This window comes from Acanthochromis polyacanthus, chromosome 16 (assembly GCF_021347895.1).
Source record: "Acanthochromis polyacanthus isolate Apoly-LR-REF ecotype Palm Island chromosome 16, KAUST_Apoly_ChrSc, whole genome shotgun sequence".
In the NCBI taxonomy this organism is placed as follows: domain Eukaryota; kingdom Metazoa; phylum Chordata; class Actinopteri; family Pomacentridae; genus Acanthochromis; species Acanthochromis polyacanthus.
Window position 1 is genome coordinate 10372552 of NC_067128.1, and position 26644 is coordinate 10399195.

At 40.2% G+C, this 26644-nt stretch overlaps 2 protein-coding genes across 3 annotated transcripts in view; one reads left to right on the forward strand and one right to left on the reverse strand.

The window, feature by feature from the left end:
• sesn1 (sestrin 1) overlaps window positions 1–18104 on the reverse strand; it is a 62286-nt gene extending 44182 nt beyond the window's left edge. Inside the window, exons 1-2 of the mRNA XM_022212846.2 lie at window positions 17990–18104; window positions 16207–16526 (exon numbers count right to left, since the gene is read on the reverse strand). Coding sequence (XP_022068538.1) covers window positions 16207–16485 — 279 coding nt within the window. The 5' untranslated portion in view covers window positions 16486–16526; window positions 17990–18104. The remainder of the gene's footprint in view (window positions 1–16206; window positions 16527–17989) is intronic.
• A 1859-nt stretch (window positions 18105–19963) lies between these two features.
• Window positions 19964–25282, forward strand: cep57l1 (centrosomal protein 57, like 1). 2 transcript variants are annotated; one of them, XM_022212861.2, is made up of 11 exons: window positions 19964–20151; window positions 21262–21433; window positions 21983–22162; window positions 22247–22368; window positions 22535–22648; window positions 22790–22867; window positions 23339–23428; window positions 23520–23591; window positions 23681–23937; window positions 24019–24163; window positions 24772–25282. In XM_022212861.2, exons 1-11 carry the CDS (start codon window positions 20131–20133, stop codon window positions 24976–24978), a joined length of 1458 nt encoding a protein of 485 aa, XP_022068553.1. In that variant the 5' UTR covers window positions 19964–20130; the 3' UTR covers window positions 24979–25282. The 2 variants fall into 2 exon arrangements, with proteins under 2 accessions (XP_022068553.1, XP_022068552.1); XM_022212860.2 differs by having other exon boundaries at window positions 23681–24163.
• Window positions 25283–26644: the final 1362 nt, after the last annotated feature.

The following is a 26644-nucleotide window of genomic DNA, read 5'->3' on the forward strand; positions in this document are numbered from 1 at the left end:
ACAGGTACAACCTGTCTGCCCACTCATCCAAATCAAAGAGCACAAGGTATTTCTGCAGTTCAAAAAAAGGTCTCCGCATGAAAAGACTAATGTGAATTTCATCTTCACTACAGTTAAAAAGAAAAGGGGAAAAACAAACTTACAAAACATCTTCTTTACTGCTAATTCGGATAATGTTTAACTGTGTTATCTAATGTCACACACAAATGCATGAGAGTTATAAAAGGACAAAGACCCCTGATTTCACAGTTAATACATGCTGAAAATATGGTTGTCTTTACAGCATATTAAAAGCCACAAAACTACAAGCACAAAAAGGAGATAATTCAAAATAAATTAATAACATCACAAAAGCAAATCAAATAAAGCTGATCAGAGAACTGGGTTACATTTTAAATTCAAAACCTCTGCTTAACCAGTCCCAAAATAAAGCTGTGGTTAAAACTGAGCCCACGCTTTTAGCTGATGCATAAGCAGATCTTAGACAAAATCAACGTGAGCCAAGTCCAGCCAGAAAACAATGAAGAGGCTCCTTTGAGTCATCAGCAGAGAGAAAAAATATCTTCATTTAGCAGCGTGACTCCATCAGTTAAAAGCATTCTGGTTGTATTTCACATGCACGACTCAAAGTGGAAATCAGTGACAGCATCCAGATTGCTTCGCTGAGCATCATCATTGTTTGCAAAAAAGCATTTCAAACTAGATTCTTTGTGCAACTTACTGAAACTTCTCCCTTCTAACCTGGGTTCAGCTTGCGGAAACTGTGTGTCATCTGCACACTGATGCCTGAGTTTGTAATATTATCAGAGTGGCTGAAGCTAACATCTGGAATAATTTAAAGATCACTTAGATTATTGGTGCAAACAACAAAATATCAGCTTTTTCCTGCAATGTTTGTGAAGCAATTCAGTGACCAGTTTCCAGAACCTTACCTAACTGATTCCTGCAAAACAAGTCAGTAAAGTATGACAAAAATGCTTACTGGTGTATAACACACTCAGAAGATGTTATAGTGCAGAGCCATTAGGTAATGTGCTGTCAGAACATTCCAGGAGTGCTTTGTGCGAGGTCAATGTGTGTGTTTGAGTGTGTTTGTGTGTCGTGGTGAGTGGCTGGCTGCAACCGGGACTCTAATAAACTCACAAGGTATGATGGATGACAACATGATGTAATTGTATCTCTTCTAATTACAGTGTTAGGACATGTAGTACAAGTGTGTGAGCGTTAGGAGGGTAAACAACTCGGTGCATCATCTGCGCACCTTTAAAAGCCGAAGTTTCCATTCTTTATTCAGCCTTGAACTTTGAAACCACTGAACTGCTACAAACCTTAAAAAAAAAAAAAGGGAACATTGACATTTCCTCTTTGGCGACACGTGAGTCCTCTTTTATTTAAGACACAAGACACGGGCAGCTGAAGTGACCTAATCAACATGCAGACAGCTATCACACTGGTGTCGTACAGAGCCCACACACACACATGCACACACACGCGCACGCACACACACCGAGTTTCACTTACCACAAACCGGCCCGCAGAAATACATACAGACAGTCAGATGCTGACAAGTGTGACAAACAGGCGTCAAGAGGAGGAGCAGAGTGTGAAAAACATGCTACAAGGTTGAATTTATCACCTAATTATAGCTTATCAGCTGTAACACACAGTCGTATTTCAACATACTTTGAGAACAAATCACATTTGCATTTCTGACGGCCTTTTACTTTGTCTATATTTTGCAAAAGAGGGGAGCAAATATTGATACATACCATGCTCATTAAAAATCCTGGATTCTGTTTGGTTGGAAAGTGACCATTATCTTTTAGTAACACGACAGTTTAGCTAATCACCAGAGGTTTGTAAGTTTGCTTTTCAAAATAAATTGTACGTAAAGAAAGCAACAGCTGAGCCTCAGATAACGAGGATGGAACTACAATTATCTGTGCAATCATAAACTACAATCAAAAGAAGAAGAAAAAAGATAAACGGCTTCCCAGTGAGAATGTATATCTGTTAAATGTGAATCATATTTAGATGAATCTGTGCAATTCTACAAACTGCAGTAAAGGGAAACAGGACTGAAACTGAGGTGTTAGTAGTCTGAGTCTGAGGGAAGTCTGCAAGAAAACTCAGAAAAATAAGGCCAAAACCAGACAGAAAATAAGGAGTTACTGAGAAGTTGCAGGAGAGATTGATAGGGGAAGAAGGACATAAAAAGTTGAAGATAGAGGAGGATGAAGAGGCAGCCTGAATATATGAGAGAGAAAACTCTATGTGATGTTATCTCCACTGGACAGACAGTTTTAATAATAACTTGGTAGCAGATGATTATGGTATAAGCAGGGTGACACTCATCATATCTGTAGGTTTCATGATTGCAACAGACACAGAGCTTAACTTGTCATAAAGTTTCTCAGATATTTTCCCCTACATAACATCCTTATCAAGCCCCCATGAACAGTGCTGGGCTATGAAGTATTTTTAGCATAGTGGCAAAAACATGTTACTACAACTTCAGGGTTCTTCATACTGGCCCACTTTACCCATATACAGTTACTGGAGCAGCTGTAAAAAGGTGAATCCATTATAGGGAGAGTTGCAAACACTGCTTTATGGCTTCCTACAGTTGTTTAATTAACATTTAGAGACTCTAGAAAAGACAAATTATTGTTCTGTTTTATCCAATCAGTAAGTACAGGAAGTAAACCTTGACTATTGGCTCGATAAGACATATTGTCTACCGTACTGGAGGAAGCCTGTAGATGTATTTTGACATTTGCCCCACTGAGCAGCTTTCATTCTGTATTATTTTGTAATCCAGTATCCAATTCTCCTTAATACATCCAGGATCCTTGGTGGATCATGCTGGATTGGGGTTTCTGGTGTTTATCTGTCTGTAAAGCCTAAGTTAGCAGTGAAACCTAGACTTTGTGCCAGTTGTAAAATTTTTTGTTATAAAAATACTGATTGTGCTTATTTTTTAGTAACCTTAATTGCTTATTCTTTAGTTAGGTTATTCTGCAGAATGAACAACACTGTATTGGTTCAGCCTTAATCTGTATTCTAGTCAGGTAAAGTAGTATATTATATAAAGATGTGTGGAGTTTTATCCCTAATATGTAAAGTAGTCAGATACAATGATGCCATAAATAACACCATAGGGTCCAAACTCCAACATCTGAACTTGTTAGGTAATGTGTAACAGTAATCATGATCTTTTTTGGCGCAAGTGCTATCGTTTTAAATGCACCATATAAAAAACAATCACATATCTTTAAGCAAAAGCAATAAATGCCATTAGCTGTTTGGTTAGCACATGCACATAGCAATAATTTGGGTGAAATATTATTTATTCAAAATATTTTAATCACAGTCCCCGTAGTTGTCCCCTAAACTATAACAATGTGCATCATAATCATGTATGTGACTTCATCAGTATCAACGTGCTATAATCTGCTCTGAGCGCACCATATGTTGAAAACGTATCGCTAGCTATTAATCTGTGCCTCCGAAGCATGTGGGTGGCCTATGCGGTGGATCAATATCATTCCAAGTATTTTGGCACCGTATCTCATTGCTCTTACAGAATTAGACGCTTCGTGACAGCTGACTGGAACAACCGTAAATACCTTTGAGGTCACAAATGTAGCAAATATTAGCATGGATCGATATAGGTGCATTTGTGATGAAGAAGTACATATAACTAAATCTTACACCTTTTGAAGTGTATACGTTTTAAGAAGATTTTTTCTAATGTTTGAATTGTGTGTAGCTGTACTGCAAACACACCTGCTTCAAATCACACTTTGAGAGAAAGCATTCTCTATTAAACTGAGCTGAAGACAAAGCAGTTAAAGACTTCTTAATGCCATAATGGTGCATTATTGTTGAGTGGCAAAGTCACCAGACCTCAATCTAATGGATAGTGGTTCTCTTGCTGAAGAGAATGAAATAAAAAATCCAAACAAGCAGATCTTCGGAAGTTAAGACACCTTGTTTCTCTTGTTTATTTAAGCATCTCATGTCCCCGAAAGGAGCTACATTTCCTACATTGCTGATTTGATATAAATTAATGCTAATGGTTGGAACTTTCCGACTACACTTCACAATATAAACAGTGCCTTCTTGTATGTATACGTGTGAGATATGACACCAAATAACTCCCAACATGAAGGTGCATGTCCAGATTTAGACCAGACACAGTGGTCAATGTGAGGGAGTGTGTTTTCCTACCCTAAGTAAACACTATGAAGCAAGACCAGTCAAGCAGCTATTGCAAACACTGCATGTCAATCACAGATGCAGATATAGACTCTCAGTCTGCTGCTCCACCATACACACTCAAACTTAGGAGCAAAAGAGCTGAGGTCAGAGGTGAAGGACTGTGGGAATGCGGAGGTCCCGCAGCGTGAAACTGTCACCGTCCTGACAAACTGGCCTGTAACATAAACAAGCACACATACATCAGCCTGGGACAATACCCCCGAGAAGAGAGCACAATGTTCTCCACCCCAACACACTGGGCCTGAAACAATACCACACACGCTAAAACAACACCACAGCCGATCCTAAGCCAACATGGCACTGGGTAAAGCTTGAAGCAACATCACTCGGTGAGCAGCACCACACAATGACTGCAATGGGAAATGATCCATCAGGTGCTGACACGGCTAAGTTCATGTCTCAAACTGTGAGGTCCTCGCAAGATTGGATCAAGTGTGCACTCTGTGAACGCTATTTATGTTTGTGCAACATGGTTTTCATGCAAGGTTCAAGGCAGATAGGTAAATATGTCAGTCCAAAATCTATACTGAGGTGTCATACTGTGAATGTTTGCATATTCTTCAGTTCCTCACTGAATATTTTGGCTGACTAAATGTCAGAACACTGATGTTTTTCGCATAGTTTTATCTGACAAGTGGTCCAAAACCTGAAGACCTGCATTTTTCAAACAAAATTTTACATTTCAGAGGCTGTAACCAGTTAATGTTTGACATTTTTGTAGCATCTTCTGATCAAGACAAACACAGGTATAAGAAAAAGGTTCAATCAGCTAAAAACTGCACTTTTCACCTGGGCTCATTTCACCTGGACTGCTCTATTTTAGTGGTTACACAATGTTTCCTGATCCAAGCAGGAGCGATTGCCCCTAATATTTTGTGTATTCCAGCTGGCTAAGCCTGGTGTTGAGCCTGTGTGGTTTGTATCCTAATAGGGGCTACCTCAGACTGAGGCCTGGACCACAGCCACTGGGCTATTCATGCTTTGTGACCTTATCCGCAGATGCCTCTAAATCCTGCATGCTCACTGCTATAAATCTCTCAAGACGTGTAAACACACACGCACATACTGACTCACATTCAAAGACAGACAGGTCAGCACACATAGAGACAAGCACAGACACACACACACACACACACACACACACACACACACACACACACACACACACACACACACACACACACACACACACACACACACACACACACACACACACACACACACACACTGGATGAACGCCCAGTGACCAGGGCAAAAGGAAAAAATTAAAATCATGCACAGCATTGCATGCATCCAGCCCAGTACATGGAAAATTCCCATCGAGCAACTTGAGATGAGAGAAAAAAGTGGGCCAACAACTGGTGTGGAGCGCCCTCCTGAGGCTGAACACCTGAACTGCAGCTGCTTCGGTCCTTCAGCATACTGTGTGAACGATGAAACCACTCAGCGGCCCATTCTGTTTCATCGAGTATAAAGCCGAGCATTAAAGAGCAAGAGGGTGAAGGATAAAAGGCACATATTGATTCTTTTCAAATACTGCATCCACTGGGCAATAACCTTCATCACTCATTTATGAATTCAATCAAATTAATCCTGAACAGATGGCATGCAAGTCAATAGATGAAAGTGTCTGAGACCAGCAGCTGAGTGTACGAGGCAAGTGAGGTAATACGCAGCCACTTTCTATATCAGCATATCATTTTGTCAGAGTGTGCATGTGTTAGAGAGCGTGTGTGTTTGTCTGTGTGTGTACTCTCACAGGATGTTCAAGTCCAAGAGCATAGGTTTAGTTTCAGACACCTTATGCTGAAAACGGCTATATTTGCATCTTCAAGGGAAAGTGGGCAATTCTAGTCCAATACATTTTTCGTCAAACTCAGAGAATATTTCCTCACAGTCACCTGGTTGTCTGTTCTATTTGTGCACAAATATTAAAAATATAATAAAAATCAACAAACAAAGTGGTTCAGACACAACATTATTCCAGAAAGTCAGCTGCACATCTGAGGGAGCAGTAAAAGTGAGAAGGAAGGTAAATCCGGTGCATGTTAACTAGCTAAATATTAAACAATCGCTGTTTAGATCAGACTTCACCTTAAACTACAATCTACCGCCACTTAGTTAAATGCATACTTGCAGGACAAAAAATTCCAATTTGTTGATTTAAATAAATGGTTTAAGGTGCAAGCATTGATTTAAAGTGAATTGTCCATAATAGTTCACTTTTTAAAAAGTCCACAAAAACTTTACAAAGAGATAACTAATTGGTAATCAAAAATACCTCTGAGTTCAATTTAGAGGAAGACTAATTCTCTTACCTTTACATAGCTTTTGTTTAAGCAAAATTTCATTGAAGCCTGTCATAACTTCATATTTTTTTCAATTCAAGCATCTTTTTAGTATAATATTACCTGTAGGGATTGACAGATTATCAGCCTTGATCCGACATTTAGGATTTTTTCTGATTGTCAGTCTTGCTGTTTTTTGTTCCAACCAATTCACATTAAAATAATCTAGCTTAAAAATGCACTACTTTGGCTCTGATGGAGCCACTTCTCTCTATTTATAGTCACTCTGTGGTCCTGAACGACGTCCTAACAACAATACTTTATGACTGATTACACGTCAAGTAACAGCCTGTTATCAACATTGAAGAATACATGGAAGAAAAGTTCTCTCTTAATAAAGCACATGTAAAACACCAGTATATAAACAGTTCCAAAGATCCGTTATTGTCTCCTTGATTACAAGTATTTGGTATCAGTCGTAGACAAACCATGAGAGTTAATACCAAATTATCTGCACATAAAAATTTGTGGAAGCACCGTAGCAGATCCTAATGTTCAGTTTATACTCACATAGAACTAGCTAATAAACTAGCTTTTAAAGGAGCTTCACTGGCTGCCAGTTTCTTATAGAGTTAACTTTAAGATTTTGGTTCTAACCTTTCGGGCCTTGCATGGTCAAGCTCCTTCTTATATTTGTGACCTGCTCCAGCCTTACTCCCCTGCGAGGGCTTTAAGGTCTGCAGACCAGAATCTGTTAAAGGTGCCACGTACTCGGTTTAAGACTAGAGGAGCCCGATCGTACCAGGCTGTTGCTCCCAGGTTTTGGAATGATCTCCCGCTCTCTCTCCGCTCAGTTGCGTCTGTTAACGCTTTTAAAACACAACTTAAAACCTTCCTGTTTGCTCAAGCTTTTGCTTAGTTTTTGGGGCTGTTATGATCTCATTTTTAGTGTTGACTATTTATGTGTATTTAATTGTTGTTTTTATTCATCCTGTGAAGTACTTTGTGGCTCTCTGTCTGTGAAAGGTGCTATATAAATAAAATTTACTTTACTTTACTTACTAATAAGGTGTATATGACTACAACAGAAGGGAAAAATATAGGCACACTCAAAGACTTGCCTCCAGTTTCTCTTGAAAGGCATTTTTCATGCTGCACTTTCTGTATTTATAATAGGGCTGCGACTTATTATTTAGATCAGTCCCTCAATTATTTTCTCATTTGATTGATTAGTAGTTGAGCGTACAAAAAGTTAGAAAATGGTGAAAAATGTGGATCAGTATTTTCCCAAAATCCAAAATGCCATCCCTACATGTCTTCCGTTGTTCACAACCCAAAGATATTTAGTTTACTGTCATAGAAAGGGGAAAGAAACCTGAAAATATTCATATTTAGGAAGGTGGAATCAGAAAAATTAGACTTTTTATTCTTTAAATGTGACTCAGACCAATAAATTGATTATCAAGCTGGTTTTTATTAGTTGGCAACTCATCAATTGTTTGATTTATCAATGCAGGAAAAAATATATAATTAAATAACTGGGGTACAGAGAAAAATGCAAATCTAGATTATTTATTCATCTCCACACAGCTGTGGTATCATAACTCTGTGAGCTGGCAGGCCTTTTTCCACAGCAGCAAGTGCAAATGTTATTAATAACTTTAACTATGGTTCCTTTCTGTTCAAGTATCCAGTAAGCCCTGACTGTGTGGCAGTGAGCCAGCACGCACAATAAAACAACCATGAAACCAAAGCAGCTAACTGGAAATCAGCCATCAGGCCTTTCCTTTGACATGTCAGAATGTTTTCAGGGAAAGACGACCATCGCTGCAGGGTAATGATGTCAGATTACAGGTTAAATATACCTTTGTCACAGCAGACATGTTGCCAGGACAGGTGTGATTAAAACATTGATGGTAACTCATCAACATTAGTGTCCCAGTGAATCATTTCAGTATTAGTCTACATATTTAACACCAGGCCGGGGAAGAGGAGCATCTAAATAGAATTCAGCTATTTTTTCCCAGTGTCTTATAAATGATGCTTTTTATGCTATGATAAGTCTTGCTGTGTTGCCTCTGTGGATGAAACTTTTTGGGTTCGGTGTTGCTAAACTACCTAATAATTCTGTCTTTCACAGCGAGAATGAATTCAGAATGTTTATGCAGGCTTTGGCTTCTACAGGCAGCATTAAACTAGCAGAAAGAAGAGGTGAACACATTCTTGTGAGAGATGTGTTTAGAAAAGAAAAAAATGAGCTAACAAAGCAGCAGAAGACTTTATGAATAATTTCTGAACTTTAATTCCATATGTAAGTTATAAATCTGTTACATTGTGGTAATAAGAGAGAGAGAAGGGAAGTGACTTGTTTATTCAACAGCACTATGAGATCATCTTATTTCAAATCTTAAATCTCCTAGTAAGCAAAAAACTCTGCAGTCTGGGATTGAAAGCACGGCCAGAGTGCATGAGCATGATTATTTCAAACGCAAATTCAGACGGCTTTGTTGATATCGCTTTTATTTAAGGGTCTTGTGTGTACAGTTGTGTTGCCCACCTCCTTGCTACTCTCAGCATCCATCCTCCAACCTTCTTCCACAGTCTTAAGAGGTGTAGATGATCCTTTTAATGTTTCCCTGATTCAGTGAAATAACTGCAGACTGGTGAATTGACAAAATGCTCTTGGAAATAAAGAGAAATGCTACTTATTACAAGGAAAATTGCCATTGATTTTGGGTCACTGAAAGCTAATCAACATGGACTCTGCCAGAAAATATTCAGCTCAGGCGTTGGTAAGTGAGGCTCTTTGTAGTTGTGGGGTGCTAGTAGTTTTCCATTGGAGGTTGCAAAGTGAATACAGAGAAAGACAGTGTTTGTTCACTTCGCTTTCACCCCTTCCCCCCTATTTTCTCCCAGCACTAAAACTCACGTTGCGCTACTTTGCTTTTTCTCCGTCCCTCGTTCGACCTTCAGTGAACAGCCGTCGGATTTTGCCACATTCTCTTTTCCACTTTCATTCCCACTCTTCCACCTCACTCCGCCGTCTCTCTTTCTCCCCCTCGATTCCTGAATAGCACGGCCAGAAATAATCGCAGACGAGCCAGCACCCCCACCCCCAAGTAGCGGTGCCAACCAACCCACTCCATCATTGCACCTCATGCCACTGGTACCATGACGACTGCTTATGCTGTGCTAGAAGCCCATACCCAACACTAACCCGTCCCTCCCTCTGTGACAGGATAATACAGCCTTTGCATGTTTCAGTGAAACACTCGGTACACTCAAGACGGATGATGCTTAGTGAAGGCAAATTAATAAAACTAAATTCTTGCTTCTTTATACAGAAAACCATGTCTGAGATTTTTGCACATCTACTATTGTGTAGCAAAACAGGAAAATGATGCTTTTTTTATCATTTATTCAGGCTTACAACAGGATTGACAGTGACCTAGTTGCAAATTTCCCACATGCCCCCTCCCCGTCTTTCTAGTCTTCCCCAGTCTGCAGCCGGCAGCATGCTGCACTGGCTGAAAAGTGGGGGCCTGTCTATGTTGTAGGATCAAAGTGGAGGCTTGTGTGCTTTCCTACCATGTTAGAAACGGCTTTTCATACCGTGGCAAGAAGGATGTTTGGTTAGAACATCAATGAATTGTTTGAAATCCCTTCTATTTTCTTCTGTTTAATGATGTTGAAGTATTCAAGCTGTACGAAGCCTATTTACTGGTCCATTATTTGCTTTTAAACCCTTAACATACTTTGAGAAAGTCACACAGCTGCAGTTGAATTAAGTATTAGTATTAGTAGACATTTGTGGCACAGAAATCCCTTTTATTTACACAAAAGGATGCCAAAATGATATGCAATCAGCGATAGCATGCTTTGTACCACTGTTTGGAAGACTACCAGAAGAGGAGCTCAGTGAAGAGCTTCGTCATCACGCAGGAATCATCTCAGTATCGGCAACAATAGAAATGAAACGGTGTGTAAAAAGGCCTTAAGAGGTAACAATGCGATCCAACACAAAGCTTCATCTAGCTTAGTGAGATTGAACATCCCACAGACTGTCCACAGGCACATCGGCAGTCACCGCTCACACCCACCCACTCCTATCGCCGCTCCGTCCTACCACTCTTGCCCAGCTGGCTGGCAGCTGTAAATCCCCAGCTTTATTTCTCTATCGCGTCCTCCATAGCCATGGAGCGTTTCACTGTACAGCTACTGTGCCAAAGGTCACTGCCTGCTACCACTGCTGCTTTCTCTCCCCCTCACCAAACAACTTGTCTGACCTGGTTCGAGCAGAGACTGCCCATAATCCAGCAGATCTCTCTCTCTGTATGGGTCCTCATTTTATTTACACAGTAAGCAGAGGTAGCCCAAAGAGGACTGGAGGCATGCACACATACACTCAGCGGGACAAAGATAGGTACACGTACACACTCACATTATTGCACAGACGCACATAAAACACATCAGGACAGGATTTTCTGTCACTCTGAGCTAATTCCGCAGTTTACAAGTGGACTTTGAATGTGGCTCCTCAGAAAAAGCCATATTGTTTCTATCCACACGCCTGTCTGTCAAGGTTGACAAGTCGGGTTTGTTGATACAGCCTCACCAGAAGCATGCCAACACTAAAACATGCTTACACAGACAACAAGTCTTCTGAGACCAAACCAAACCCACAATCAATCACAAATTCAGAGAACGCACTAGCTACCATGCAACACCAAACTCAGGTAGTGGAACTGCATGTACTTAAGCAACGTGTTTGTTTAATCATGCATATTTCAGTCATGACACAAGAGTTCAACAACAGTGCTTGTCCTTTATATACTATGTGACAAAAGCCTTACGCAACTCCTGTGAATAAATCAAACCTTAACAGAAAATTATCAATATCTGATGTCATTTCTAAGGGCCTGAGGCACCGCCAAGACGTCCATGTGTTGTAGGTTATTCCGGGAGGAGGCCAGATCTAGGAAGTCGTTTCACTTAATTAATCACACGTGTGTGTTTATTAAAGAGGTTGCTGAGTCATCATTAATGTCCATAATTAGCTAAATAAGTATGTGTAAAGAAAAATAAAGGAGCAGCAAACATTTCGGACATCCACCGCCGCTGCCTCCTCAGAGAAACCAGATACAGGAAACGGACTAAAGATCTATCAATGAAATAAATGGTTTGTTAAAAGGCTTAAATAAAATGATCTCTCAAAAAACAGCAAGATTTGAAAGATTTTCAACCAATTTTCCAAGTTGTAAATGAATTTCCTCATTTAAGACAAGATGGTCCCTCTTTCCGAAAAACACCAGAAAAATATAAGTTATTACAACAAATGAAAATGTAAGTTAATTGGAAACACATGAACAATGATAACTACATCTACTAATTATGTTTCGTTTTTTTTTTTATTTTGGTTCACATTGGACAAACGAAACAAACCAGGCAACGTTTTTGTTTGTATTAGGAAGTCACAAGTTGTAAATCTGATTAAAAATCTTACTGTATTTCTAAACGTATCGACAAAATAATCTTTCTAAATTGTGGAAATTGGCCATGAAAGTCTCCAAAAAGCGTATGCATAGCTCAAATGGTATGACAGTACAAAGAGGCAAAAAACTATGAATATGCTGGAAAACTATGAAGATGCCATTGGTTATTAAAAAAGAAAGGCTTTGTCTTAGAACAAGCTCCAAAACTAATAAAGTAAGAAGCTGAATTCTTATAATTGCTCAATTTTCCAAAAAAAAACACTTCTAAAAGTCCTAAAATGGATTGCCAGTTCATCACATGTACTAAGAACTTGACTGAATCAAATTCAAAGAGACACCAAGTCCGTTTGGTATTTAATGTACATTCTTGACTTCATCTTCTCAGTCCTGCAGGCTGTAGACACGGACAGAGTCTCTGGAATCTCAGCCCACATCACAAGAACAGGTTGATCTTTCGAGAGTAGCTCTTAATTCATGTAGGGGTAAAGGGTCTAACACAATGGTGTAATTACATAACACAAAGAAACCCCTCTCTGTCTCTGTCCAGCCGCCCAAGACTGGGTCCCTTTCATCCAGAGACGGAACATGGTGACCGGAGGGAGAGAGTCTGCCCACCCCGTTCATGGACTCAGAACAAACACTTACTATTGTTTCTCTTGATTTGTGTGCACATGAATGTGTGCGTTTGGAAGTGGTACATTCTGTCTGTGCCCATCTTTACTCCATTGTTCCTATATACATGGAATCAGTACAGCTCAGCAAGGTTAGTCGCCTTCATAAGCCACGGGACGACCCTCTGCAGACGGCGTCTGCTTGTGTTGACCATATTCTCAGGGTTGCATGGGTAAGCCACTTTGACCCCTTGTTACCCCAGCTGACCCCTACACAAGCATGTCTTGTGAGAACCAGACCCCTCCCCGCGCACATGCAGCCCTATTTTTGCATGTGACCTCATAACCCCTGACCCCTGGGGCTCAGTAATACTAAGACAACATAACATCTCAGATGTTCAAGCCCACAAATCCGTCCTCTAACTGTGATTCCAGTTGTCCTGCATACTCACAGGGGGCCTTGAAGAACAAACAAGGACTCAAATTGCATGAAAAAGGCAAGTGAGGCAACTATGAAAACCAAAGAAAGGTGCAAGATGAATCTCTGTTTTGTCATACAAGTTCGAAAAAGAACAAACCAAGCTAAGGAATAGCTCTACAAACCCTAATAAATCAAGAATGTCATGTTTTACACTTTATACCAGCAAACATGTTAAATGGTGAGCTTTACATATGTTTCTAGGCTGCTACAGATATGAGTGGTGTCTGTTAGCAACAATTACAAGAAGGTGAATCAGCCCATTTTCCCAAACAGGTCAAACTATTGCCAGTATGTCACCATGAATTGCTAAATGTTCTTAATGCACAAGCATCATCTTTTTATTTTTAACCACCTACATCAGAGCCTGGATTGGGATACTATCCACGCCACACCCACAGACTGGAGCATATTTCCTCCTTTTTATAAATATCACTGAAATTGCTTTCACAGTTCATAAAAAAAGCACAGAATGGATATGCACACTGGGCCAGCAAAGTAGCACAAAATTGTTCAGAGGCAAAGTTTTGTGAGCCATGAGGGTATTGGGGTACATTATTCTCGCCAAGCAGGAGGTCTTCCTCTTCTCCAGGACAGGAGGAAAAGACTGTGTCTGTGCTTTCAAAGATTTTGTCTTTAATCAGAGGATCTGCTGGAATTAGAGGTCTGTCTGAGCCGGAGACCCCCTCCCTTTACCCCCGCCATCCCTGACAATGTGAGAAAGGTGTGTGTGTGTGCGTTGTTGGTGGGGGGGGAGGTCTTCAACCGTGGGACCAGAACGACATGAGCTACCACATTGGGCTCATAAATGCAGCCTTTGGCAAGCCCTGTGCAAATGCAGCTTAGCATAATTCAAAAATACCAGACGGTGTGTACTGTGGTGCACTGCTAAACCCGCAAAGCAGCTTTCTCCCTCTCTCGTCTCTCTCTGCCCCTCTCCTCCATCTTCCAAAAACACTTGCGCACAAACAGGAATTAATGCCACGTACAAACAGTCCATTTCCTCAGAATAACAACATGTCAGGCCATCAAAAGTTGCTGGGCTTCATTTATGTTTGTTATTAGAGGGCTAATTAAGTGGAGCAGGCCGCAGCTAACGCCACGCTAAAGCCGGGATAAATCCAATATTTAGTTCTTTACCAGTCAATCATAACACATTTAGCTGACAAAACAAGATAAATCCAAAATGCTTTAGCAGCTACAAAAAATGGAACGATAAATATGCATGTATTTGCAGTCCTATCCCCTTTTTTGGAATTGTATTATATTCAGGATTATACAAATTGAGATTCATGCTGTGAAAATAGTGGCATGATTCCGTAATAAACCACCAATATCGGCAAAATTTAGACAGCATAGTGACAGTGCTGGCACTGATCGTAATTGATACAAGGATATATATTGCAGTCAGCAGCTGGTTGAAACAGCAATTTTGTCAGCCGCCATTGCTGTAATAGTATAGCACCATCCATTAGTAACTGACTTGTGGGCGGTTACACCTGCTACATCTCAAATCTGCGACAACAACAGCATTGAGCGTAGCATAATTAGATTACCAAACGCAATGACAGACCGCATTAGGTGTAGTGAAAAAGGATAGCAATGTAGGGCGTCATGTTGGTGTAATGTCGCCGATGGTTTTGTATTTTCAGTAAATAAACCTCAGCTCTCTGAGAACACCCACATATATGCACAGTCAGTGGTTTTACCAGCAGAACTCACTGGGCAGTTGTGAAAAGTAAATTGAAAAGAGAATAATAAAGCAAATGAAACTTCAGTTTTTTTTTAGAAAGAGCCCATTGCTGTACTTTAATCAATAAATAATAATCAATAAATGGCACTTATATAACTAACTGGTCAGACTGTTCCTAGTCTGTTATTGCTCATTCACAACATATATAGCAAAGTAATGATGAAGTGCCATTCGTCTTTAGTGTAGAGAAGACAATAAAAGCATGGAAAATGAAATAAAACTACTATTTATCTGGAATCTTTCAAAAATCTTATCCAAATGACATTTTGGAGATCTTTGTCATCTTTTATCTTTTTAAATTCAAGTGTCATTGACAACATTTCTATAAATATTTGCAGGTTTTTGATACCAAACCTGCTTAAAGGTGCTCATTTTTATCTCATGCTTTTAAGCGGCACCCCTGGTTCTAAAACCGTACACCAACTAAGTAATATATTTTCTTTAAGTCTGAACATCCACAGCAAAAATATTACAACAAGATGTATCTGTGTGGTAAATAATGTCTTTATCACCAGCTTAATTGGCGTGATGGTGGGTTTAGTCTTTTAATCACAAGCCATATTCAAAAATGTTCTGACATACGCCCATGTTAATGAAAGTGTAGACGGAAAATCCAATGAAATGCAGAATAAAGTTGAAAACATCTGTTGTCAGAAAGTATGAAAGATAGCTTGTGTTGTTCCACTGTCACCAAACAGACTGGTTAGTATCGCCATACAATGTCTGTTATGCTGAAGTACATGACATGCACTAAGATCATCATACTAAAGTACACTGTTTTGTGAGAATGTGTACATACATTTACCAACAATTGTGTAGTGTAGTGAATATATTAATGAAATGCTATAATAATTAAATGTGTGTCCCTTGAAAGTAGCACTATCATTGTCTTTTATTTCACCTTTAATATGCCTGATTTAACAGCAATTCCAGTTGTCTCTGGCCTTGAAGGAGAAGGCAATATTTCACAGTATTTCAGGTAACAAAATTTGATTAGACTCCATGGTGTAATTAATTGCCTAGGGGGGTTGATGGTATATTCCTGGGGTTAATGAGTTTGTGGTGTTTCATCGTATTATTGACTGTAATCCGCTTGACCAAACATAAATAAGTCTTGGTGAGCTTCTGACTGAACCACAATGTTTGCAATGCTTATGAGGAGGTGAAGAGAGGAAGATGGCAGATGGCAGTAGAACAATGCAACAAACACTGCAGGACATATCGCCGACCGGCACAGCTTGACGGAACACATTACAAAACCCTCACCAGGGTGTCATTAAACATCATATGAACTTCCTACCTGGACAGCCTGGAGAAGCCGAATGCATTGCTCCTTGACGTCTTCAAAAGGACACCGTTTGGATAGCATGAGAAGATGAGCCAGGATGTCGTTCAGGTCGCTGTTCGGGGGACTTCCTGAAGCCGGGGGCGAGGGGGCCAATGCTGGCATGGGCCCGATGGCCTCCACTTTCCTCATGACGTCCTGGCAGATGTTCTCCATCGCCTCAGTTCTGGAGCTGGCATCGCGGCTACCCAGCCCATCCCATCGCCCCAGAGACTCTTGGTCCTGCACCTCCATTGCTTTGCGTAAGACTAAAGTTTGTGCTGTCTTACAACAGGCTGCGGACAAATAAGACCAGAAACAAGTTTACATGACTTCTCCTAGATGATATCAGACTGAGCCATTGAAGAGTGGTGAGCAGGATGATACTATAGCCCTATATTAGCCTATCACAGACACATGAGTATCAGAGCAAATGCCAGCTGATGTGTTGGCTGTAATTTAGACACAGAGAAGATAAAATATAACATGAAATAAACCAATAGCAGTAAATATAAAGTGCAGAGTATAAGTCTATTGGTTTTTGTTTTACCTTTATTGTACCAAATATACATGTTTAAGAACCAGTTCTCACTTGCAAACATGACCTGGCCAAGAAACGCCAGCAGGAACAAACACACATGTAAATCACAGATAAATAGACATATAAATGCAACACAGAACAAAAGTAAACAGGTCAACAAGGAAGAAGCATAGAAGCATATCTTTGTGTGTGGAAAAAAAATGTGCATGAGGTGTAGGAAAGTGTGTGCATACATATATGTATGTGTGTAAGTCAGGCCCAAAGTGATAAGCAGGAGCAACAGTCTACAATCTGTAGGAGTTTAAGCTTGAAGTTAACAGCAGCGCGCAATAGAACAGCAATTAGTATGACACATTTAACCAATGAAAAGTACATTAATCATCTAATTATCAGCCTGGATGATTATCTGAGCAAATATTCAGCATTTTTGCAATTCTGAGTCTTGTTTTTTCCCCCAACCAAATCCCAGTAAAGTAAAACAGTTTAAAAATGCACAACTTCAGCTCTGATTCAGTTCTGTCTTAATAGCTCTGTAATCTAAAGCAATGTCGAACCTACAATCTATAGGATTTATTACACATCATGAATAAAAAAGCATGTCACCCCTTAATGTGTGTATAGATAGAAAGATAGATAGATAGATAGAGTAAATTTGCTTAAAAATCGAGTGAAACACTCAGAAATGTCTGTTCTTAAAAAAATTCGTGCACTGACCAGTTCACATGCAAAAAATGGTGCAAAACAATTTTGTATATTAAATATGTCATCAAAAAATGCATGTTTTTCACCAAAACTGCATGTTTGAACTGAATGTAAAATGGAAACCCTTATCACTCTTTTACCATAATGACTATTTGTCTTCATCCACTAATAAATGCATGATTTAAATGCATATTCTCAACAACCTAGTCAATAAAGTGCATTTGCAGATAAAAAAACCCCAAAACGTTTGGTTATGGTTTTTGAGGGTTTTTCCTTTCTTTCTTTCTTTCTTTCTATGTTACCTCGACATATCGTGAATAAAAGGCACACAGCTTGTCAGTGAAGTCCATTCAATCTTTCGCTGCTTGTCTCTCTGCCTTTCGTGTCAAGGCTTTCAAGCTGCCCGTTAACAAAGACACCAGCAAAGTACAACCGAGCCGCGGCGAAAACAACAACCCCAAACACAAACCTTTCACTGCGGCCCAAAAAGAGGACGTGTCATTCTAAAATACTCACTTTATCCACATTCTTTGGTGCAGGTCTCCTGCTACGGGACGCCTCGTCTCAGCGCTGACCGGTAACGTTAGTCCCAAGCTGGGGACGACAAGAAGCAGCAACTCGAGGTAAACATTTGATCGGCAGGTGGGATTGACCAATGAAAACAGGGAGTCGACATTCTAGGGCGGTGCTGTAAAAATTCTGACAGGTGATTGGTTAGTGGGACGTTACCAGGTCCAGGGGGAAAAGCTTATGGGAGTTGTATTCTTTTTGACTTTGTGTTTGTTTTGTAGGGTAGGGCTTCCCAACTTCATCTCCCATCAGACATTTCGTTGGCAGCAGCCCCCCTCCTCCTCTTGTTTATCAGAAATAACTGAGACAGGCAGAAAAACAGACACACCAGACAGAAAGGTGGAGATGTTTTTTGTTTTTATTTCCATTTGATTTGTTCATTGTGTTTAACTTCGTCTGCATCTGTCAGCCAAGCTGCACACTGAAACGCCTCATACATTTGATATGAGAAAAACACATCAATGTCAGCATGAGAAATTAAATTAAAGTTAACATGGAATTCTGATGTGCAGTACAAGGCTGTTCAGAGTACAAGTGTTTGATGCAAGTGAGAGAACAAAATGTAGCAGCAGCCTGCACAACATACGTTTCCTATTGCTGCAGGACAGTATTTGCATACGGCTGTGCAAATGTTGACAGTGTGATCAGTGGATTTACCACAAATAGATGTTGTACTAACATACGATAGCATAAGTGATCAGACACTAAACAGAGAAATTGCCTCTAAAATGTACAGTGGGCCACACACATCTCCACACAACATGATGTATTCTAGCATCCCATTCTGGGGATTACAAGGGGATGATTTTCCCAGAATAAACTAGGCTTTAGTACAATCTTGAAGTCGGTTCTGTTTGAATTCAAATGTAGTTTATTCAAGGGCATAGATAATACTGAGGACACTGAATCATCTTGTAAAAGCAAAGTTCATTGGACACCTTCCAACAAAATGCAGCTGAAACTGGTTCTTCTCAGCTTGAGGACAGAAAAATTAGGACAAAATAGATCCAGAGCACACTGGTTAATTTATTTCCTTTAATTGTGCAAATAGACAAACGTTTCACAACTTGTGTGTCTTCATCCCAGTGTGACCGAGGTTATGTCCTCAGTGTGTTTGGCTAAAAGGAAACAAGTCTTACAACACACAGGCCTTAATTAGGTGATAAAACAAAATTTGCAGTGTATTTGACAGTTACTATAAATGGTTAACAATCATAGCCGGGATCTTTCAATAGGTAATCAGATTGTCAACACCTATGTGTAGATCAAATACATCCATCCATCTATGCATTCTCTATACACCGCTTTATCCTCACTAGGATCGTGGGGGGTGCTGGAGTCTATCCCAGCTGACTCAGCGAAGGCAGGGGACACCCTGGACAGGTTGCCAGTCTGTCACAGGGCTACATATACCGACAAACAATCACACTCACATTCACACCTACGGGCAATTTAGAGTAATCAATTAACCTCAGCATATTTTTGGACTGTGGGAGGAAGCTGGAGTACCCAGAGAAAACCCATGCATGCACAGGGTGAACATGCAGAAAGATCCCAGGCCCAACCCGGGATTTGAACCGGGGATCTTCTTGCTGCAAGGCAAAAGTGCTAACCACTACTCCACTGTGCAGCCACTTTTAAACATCTAGTCTCAATATTGTACATTTTTAATACTTTAATTTTTTTGTATGTTATCTAATTAAAATGTTTTCTTTTGAGGTGTGTAGGACTCTTTTTTCAGAGGGAAGCACTATTACTTTAATTATTATATTACTATTATTTTATATTTATTTTGCATTTTCCTTGTTAATTACATTATATTAAACAAACCAACCGTGACAAAAACCTTTATCAGATGTAGCTGTGTATCTTAAATTACCTTGAAAAGTCGCAGGCGGAACCACAGTGAGGAGGGCTGCAAAGAGGAGGGAAATTTAAAAAGTCCGGACCGCCTCTACTAACGGCGACAGGACAACTGAGTCGCCTAGTTAGTTAATTAGCCACACAAAGTGATTAACAGCTTACATTAGCATTATAGGATTGCTATATATAATTAAATAAACAGATATCTTTCTCTATGTCTCAGAATGGAGACTCACCTCGACCAGGTAACGTCCGTCAACCCGCCGTTAGCTCGGAATGTGGCTAATTTGTTAGCTTTGCGTTGTTTAGCAAACATACGAACTGATGGTTGCAAAGTCAGCGCTGCTTTATACTAATATAACCCGTTATTAAGGCTTTATTTATCGTCATTTCAGAGTTTTAGGGGTACGGAGGCAGGGTTGTTTGGAAAACGGCGTGATGGTAAATTTTTATTCAGGAAAATACTAACTTGGTGTCAACTCCAGACAGGATATGCTGTTATTGAATACCTTTGATTATAGTTTGTGGAAGACTGTATATAAGTATATAATCATTAAAACGCACACAGTTGTCAATAAAACTGTACATACACTTGACTATGGATATCATGGCAGTCTTATATTAGCAATTGCTACATGTGTATTTTTGACCGAGCAGATTTTGACAAATTTTCTAATAAATCTGTTAAAGAACCAAAATCCAAGATTGTTTTTTTTTTTGTGACACGTGTTTCAATGTTTCCATCAGAGAAAATTAGGAGTTTGCAGGCGTCACTGGAAACTCAAGACTACCATAATAAACATAGCGTTTCAATTGAACATTTTAAGTGTATGGAAAGTTTTGTGTGTGATAGCACATTGACAGAGAATCATTAGGGTCCATCTGAAGTGCTACAACGTACGGAGACTCCATTTCTGTTATGTCCTGATCATAAGATATTCAGGTTGGAGACATTGAAACGCTTGATCATACGCAATGTGTCTTAAATCAGGAGCTGATGAGAACAGAAAATCACATATTGGCTTGCTTCATGCAGGCTGATGCTCACTCGGCAGGTCGAGAATTGTATTTATCAAAACACAGGGCTTCCTTTACTCAGTTGCTCTAGAGATTGACTCGGTTTGTTGTGCTCTCTTTGTAGTTTATGATAGACTCTGCTCATTTTCTTTTCAAATTTGTTAGTAAAATTAAGGCAGAAGATACTCCACGTCAGCTGTTAGTCAAATAAAAAAAACATGTAAAGTAAGCATATTTTCTGCAATGTTAGACACAAAACAATCTATTGATGATGAAAAATATGTTAGTTCTACCTTTTTATAGTTTGTATAGTAATCTTCTTCCCTTAATGTCTGTAGATTTTAGATTCACCATCCAAAAACAGTTACATTGGGAGTTATTACCAGCCTCCAGACAGGCTACAACCAGTATCAAGACAGCTGGAGCTCCCTGAAGAGTCGTCTGTCAGGGTGGACCCATGGCTGGCCAGTAGTCAAGTGCCACAGACCAAGCGGAACATTGACAGCAAAGGTATGGCACAGGCACTGCCCTAGTCTTGTCTTACCCAGGGTTTTGTCATTCCCACCTTTTTGATCTGAACTGTTCTTAATTTTGAGTATTCAAAGTTGCTGTTGACAATTTTAGTTCCTCGATTTCTCTCATGTCATGTGGTGTCCCACAGGGCTCAGTCTTTGGCCCCACCAACAACCAATCTGAAGCAATCGACTAGAAACTTGAGAGTTGCTTTTGATCAATACCTTAACTCTGCACATTAAGATTCTTAGTTAATCCAACTACATACAAATCTAAAACACTGTCAAACCAATGCTCCTCAAAAACATCGTTAAAAAACTAAGCCGCACCCTTATTTTCTTCCACCTGGACCACTGCAACTCACTATTTACTTGTCTACAGAGAACACATAACTCCAGTCTTGGTCAAATTGTTGCTTCATTTTTGGTCGATGTTTCTTCTTTTTTGTGAAGCACGTCGTAACCGGTTTTGAAAGATTTATTAATGTTATTATTGTTATTTTACAATAATCCGTTATGATTTCTGTTGCTGTTAACTCATCTGCAGCTGTTGTTGATGCACTAAAGACCCTCCAGGAGAAAATCAGGCGGTTGGAGCTGGAAAGGAAGGAAGCAGAGAAGAGCTACCATCAGTTCTCCCATGAAGCTCAGAAGCATCAGCAGGTCACAGCATTGCACAGTCAAACATCAGCCAGCCAGTCTGAGACAGATAACTCTGCCAGGAAAGGTATGTTATAAAGAGAGAGGCCACTGTGCTTCACTGGGACCTTAACATGTTTTATTAAAGTCATACATGTGGTTATGATAACAGATATGGATGCAAAACTGCAGTCTGCTGAGGCCCGCTGTAAGGTCCTTGAGAAGCAGCTGGACTACATGAGGAAAATGGTTGAAAATGCCAAAAAGGAGAGGAGTGCTCTGATGGAAAATCAGGTAGAAGAATAAAAGTGCTTCACAAAAGGTTAACAAGTGATTTTTGTTCGCTATGCATTCTGGTGATGCAGCTTTTATTAGTTCCTGGCATTTCTAGATGTACATGACACGAGTGCATGTTACTAAATAACCACATGACTCCCCTTTCCCCCTTACTCCCCACCAGGCTTCACTTCAGAGCCAGCAGCCGAGCAACTCAAACAACCAAACTCAGCGGGAGAAGCTGGAGAAACTTGAATCGGAGTGTCTTAAATTGAGCAGAACCCAGACTCTGGCAGAGGTGACTTAAGGTTTTTGAGTGCTGCAGACTATCCAGTGAAAATGCCTGCTTATCCCTAAATCAGTATCCTAAATACTAATCATCACTAGCTGAGCTATAAGATCATTATTTCAGTGTGGATTTTCTGTTCTAAACTTTCAGATGAAGCTTGCCATTCTGGAGCAGAAGCTACTAAAAGAAGAGCATGAGCGTAAACTTGTTCAGGAGAAGGCGGATGAGGTCAGTCAGAGTCAATGCACTGTTTCACATGAGGGTTGGATCACTTTTGTTAAATGTTACATGGGACTCACCTTTTCCGGTGTGCAGTTTCATTCCCTATTCCTTAGCTTGCACACATTCAACAATACGTATCAAGGGATATTTCTAAATAGCCAAATAATTGTTCTGATTACGTAACATTTTGGGGGCATTTTACCTTTACTGGACAGAAAATGGGTTGAGAAAGAGGGTATGGTGTGAAACACTGTTAATAAACTGGGACATTGCGATTATGTAGCACACAATTTTATTCTAAAGTATGATAAATGGAAAATAAGTACACCGGAGTATTCATATGTACAAAAAACTAAAAATATGCTAACGGTAGTAAAATGCCACAAAATCATCATAAAAATTGATTGAAAAAGAAGAATGATTCAGTTTTTTGTTTTTGTTGAGATTTTAACCTTGCCTTAATTCTGATGACTGCAGCTGCAGAGGGAATTAGACGTCAACCTTCGATTGTCTGTGCCAACTACTGAAGACACAAAGGCAAAGAAGAAGACAAAAAAGACTGTTACGGTACTAGTTTTACTTATAAAGTCATTATTTTTGTTAAAGAGAACAATATTTGTTTGGACGTAGCAGTGACAATACTTGTCTTGTGTCTCAGAAAACCTCTAAACAGACTGAAGTAGCACTAAGCAGTCCAAGGCGCCAAAGAATGCCCTTTGTCGCCGGCACAGTAAGTCAATTCTGATTTCTACACTGACTCTAAAAAATCCCTCATCTTGATTCCTTTGGACTGAGTTTTTCTCTCCCTACCCGTCGTAGTCGACAAGCCCCAGCCATTCAGTCCACGCCAACGTGCAGACCATCCTTCACATGATGAAGCACCACCAGCCCCAGCTGTGTGAGCGAGTGAGCGCTCTGCACAGGACCGGCTCTGGAGCCAAGAAAAGCCTCCAAAAGGACTTTCCTTCGTCTTCCGCTGCCCTCCATCAGCCTGACAGCCTGCCTCCGGATCAGCTGCTGAGCTCGCTGTCTGACCTGCTGTTGGGTCTGCAGGATGAGCTGGGACAGATGAGCTTGTACATTGTTTTTCTTTGTTGTTGTTTCTTTGTAGATTTTCTTCAAGCCGTTATTAATCTTTGTGTTTGTCTGTTTGTCAGTGAACATCAGGAGCTGGTGTGTCAGATAGATGCCGTCCAACATCAGGAGCGAAAGCGGGAATTGCAGAGCGAGCTGCAGAGGCTGCACACCAGGATGGAGGAGAAGGGAGCTCAGATCACGAAGCTCCGCAAACACCAGCAGATGGTATGTGAGCTTTAAATCAGTAGAACCAAGAGGGTCTGGAGGTAAATGTCAAATAAGACATTTTTTTACCTCATAAAGGAACTCTATGGATGTGTAAAAGCACTGAACAGAAATTTATGTTTGAATTTGATTATACTGAATGGCGTATATTCAGCGTTTGATTCTTGAGGACTTTGTTCAAATATTTTTTGCTGAAAGTTGCTCCAAGCTCCTCTTAAATCTGAGGTGCACCAGCAACCATGATTTGTTAACTCAGAACTTGTTTGGAAATCCGTTTTGAACCAGTAGGCAACTATAATGATGTGGATACTTGAGGCCTGCTTTGCACAAACAAAGAGTGGACTTGTCTCCAGTAGTTAAACTGTAGATATATCAAATTATATATATGAGCTAATAAATGTTATTATATGTTAATATAAATCATGGATATTTATGTGAAGACAAGATAGGATTATAAGACTTTATAAACCAGGTAACTGTACTCTTGATGGACACATAATTATCTAAATCAAAGTCATTTCTTCTCTAACATGTCTGTGTAGGATCTGTAATATATTGCATATCTGAATGTAGTGGAGTGAAGTTTTCTGTCTTCTGCTCCTCCACAGGTCCAGAAAATGGCCCAGAGCCAGTCATGTGCTAAAGAACACACAGCCCAGAAACTGAGTGGGATCAAGCCACCCGCCCCCTCCCCTGTTAAGGCTAAACAGAAAGAAAAGAAAGGTATGACGACTCAGAACAACCTGCAGCTTCTCAGAGAGACGCAGAAGCTGAGAAACGGCCTCAAACAAGACGACCTTTCGTGGGAAACGTGAGGTTCTGTGTGCAGGCTCTGATGCTACAGCTGGATGAGACCCCCCTCGGCTCCTTGCAGCTTGTTTTCATCTCTCTCCAGACAGCTTGTGGGTCATTTTTAGCAACAAATTAGGACTGTGTATATTATTACAAAACCTATTAGGAAGGTGGTTGTGCTTACAGTGCCTTCATTGGGTGTAATTTATGACCTTAATCTGCTTTAAAAAGTATGTGAATGAAGTATAATTCATCTCAAATAGAGCTGATGTAAATGATTTTTAAGAATGTAGTTTTAAAATTTTAATAAAGCTTATTCTCTACGTATTCATTTTTGCTGTTTTTGTTGGAACCTCACCAGAACAACCACTAGAGGGCAGTGCTAAGCCTACATCTGTGTACAAACCTGAAGGCTTCTATATTAAACAGTCATGTCATTTCATGTTTACTAATGAAATATACCTTTATAATAATGTGTACGGCATCATTCGTCCAGCTGTATTGAATAGAGCATAATGCAGAGGGCCCAAATGCTCTGAACTGTTGGAGCAGCTGGCCGCACAGCTGAGTAGATGAAGCCACGACCACAGGTCAGACAGACGTGGGTGTTTTTGCTCTGTGCTCGTAGGAGGAACCGTCTTCAGAATTTTGCTATTTCACACAGCCACAACAGCTTGACTCTTTAATTCAACTACGAAAGCTATCTCAATCATATGCGGGTCAGATGACAGGACACATTTCTTGCATGCCTCACACTTAAACTTTGCTCTGTTTGTTTGAGTCAGCCACCTTTTTGTGGAATCAATAAGCACACGTGAAGCTGCCTCACAGCATTCCTGTATCCACCTTATCAGGACTGGGTCTGCTTTTTTTTTTTTTATTGTATCACCAGGTGATATTTTGGACACACAAATAGCAATATCCTGCCCCGCCTTCATACCACAAATAACAGAATAAATGACCTTAGATGTGCTATACAGTCACAGATTGTTGAAATGAAATAAGCAGTAAGATGAAAACAACTTCTAAATTCCAAGTCTGAGGTTCTGGGAAGACTGTTGGCTGGGAAGACAACAGATGATTGTTATTGTTTGTTTCTGCGTCAGTGCGTTATGTCGCTAACGCTGCTTGGTCCTGGTATTCTTGGCATGATGCAGAGTTCACTGCATGGTTACACGGACTGAGCTGGTGTTTGCAAGAAAGACTAAACCTCATGCATTGTTTCTCTGTGCGCCTATATTAGATTACAGAGCATGACTGGACACAACAATCAGGTTAGCCAAGGCAAGTCAAGATCCCTCCTTTCCCGCACATACAGCGTCTCTGTCCCCTTCTGTCCACACTCCTGACCCTGCAACTTTGATACCTTGTGACTACACGCCCCCTCTTTTTGTGTGGTGTTGAATAGCAGTGGTGTGTTCAGAGAGGCAGCTGTGTTTCTGTGTAATGCACATTGCCGCGGGTGAGTAAAAGGATTTCCTAACAGTTTGAAGTCCATCGTCTTGTACAGATTAAGGTATGTCTGCATAGTATGGCATTCAGACACGAGAAAATTACAGTCTGTGTCACAGAGGGGTTAGAGGTTCACACAGGAAAAAATGAAAAGTAGCATCCCCACCGTGTGGCTACATGTTTGCTGGTAAGCAAAAAGATTTTCCGCTTCCTCATGACAGGGCCACCAGTAACAGC

Bases quoted from the DNA above. Each gene is read 5' to 3' on its own strand.
- cep57l1 (XM_022212860.2), top strand. From the start codon at position 20,131: ATGGAGACTCACCTCGACCAG. The intron at 22,369-22,534 runs GTAGAAGAATAA...ACTCCCCACCAG, and splicing joins GTGCTCTGATGGAAAATCAG to GCTTCACTTCAGAGCCAGCA. The intron at 22,649-22,789 runs GTGACTTAAGGT...CTAAACTTTCAG, and splicing joins GAACCCAGACTCTGGCAGAG to ATGAAGCTTGCCATTCTGGA.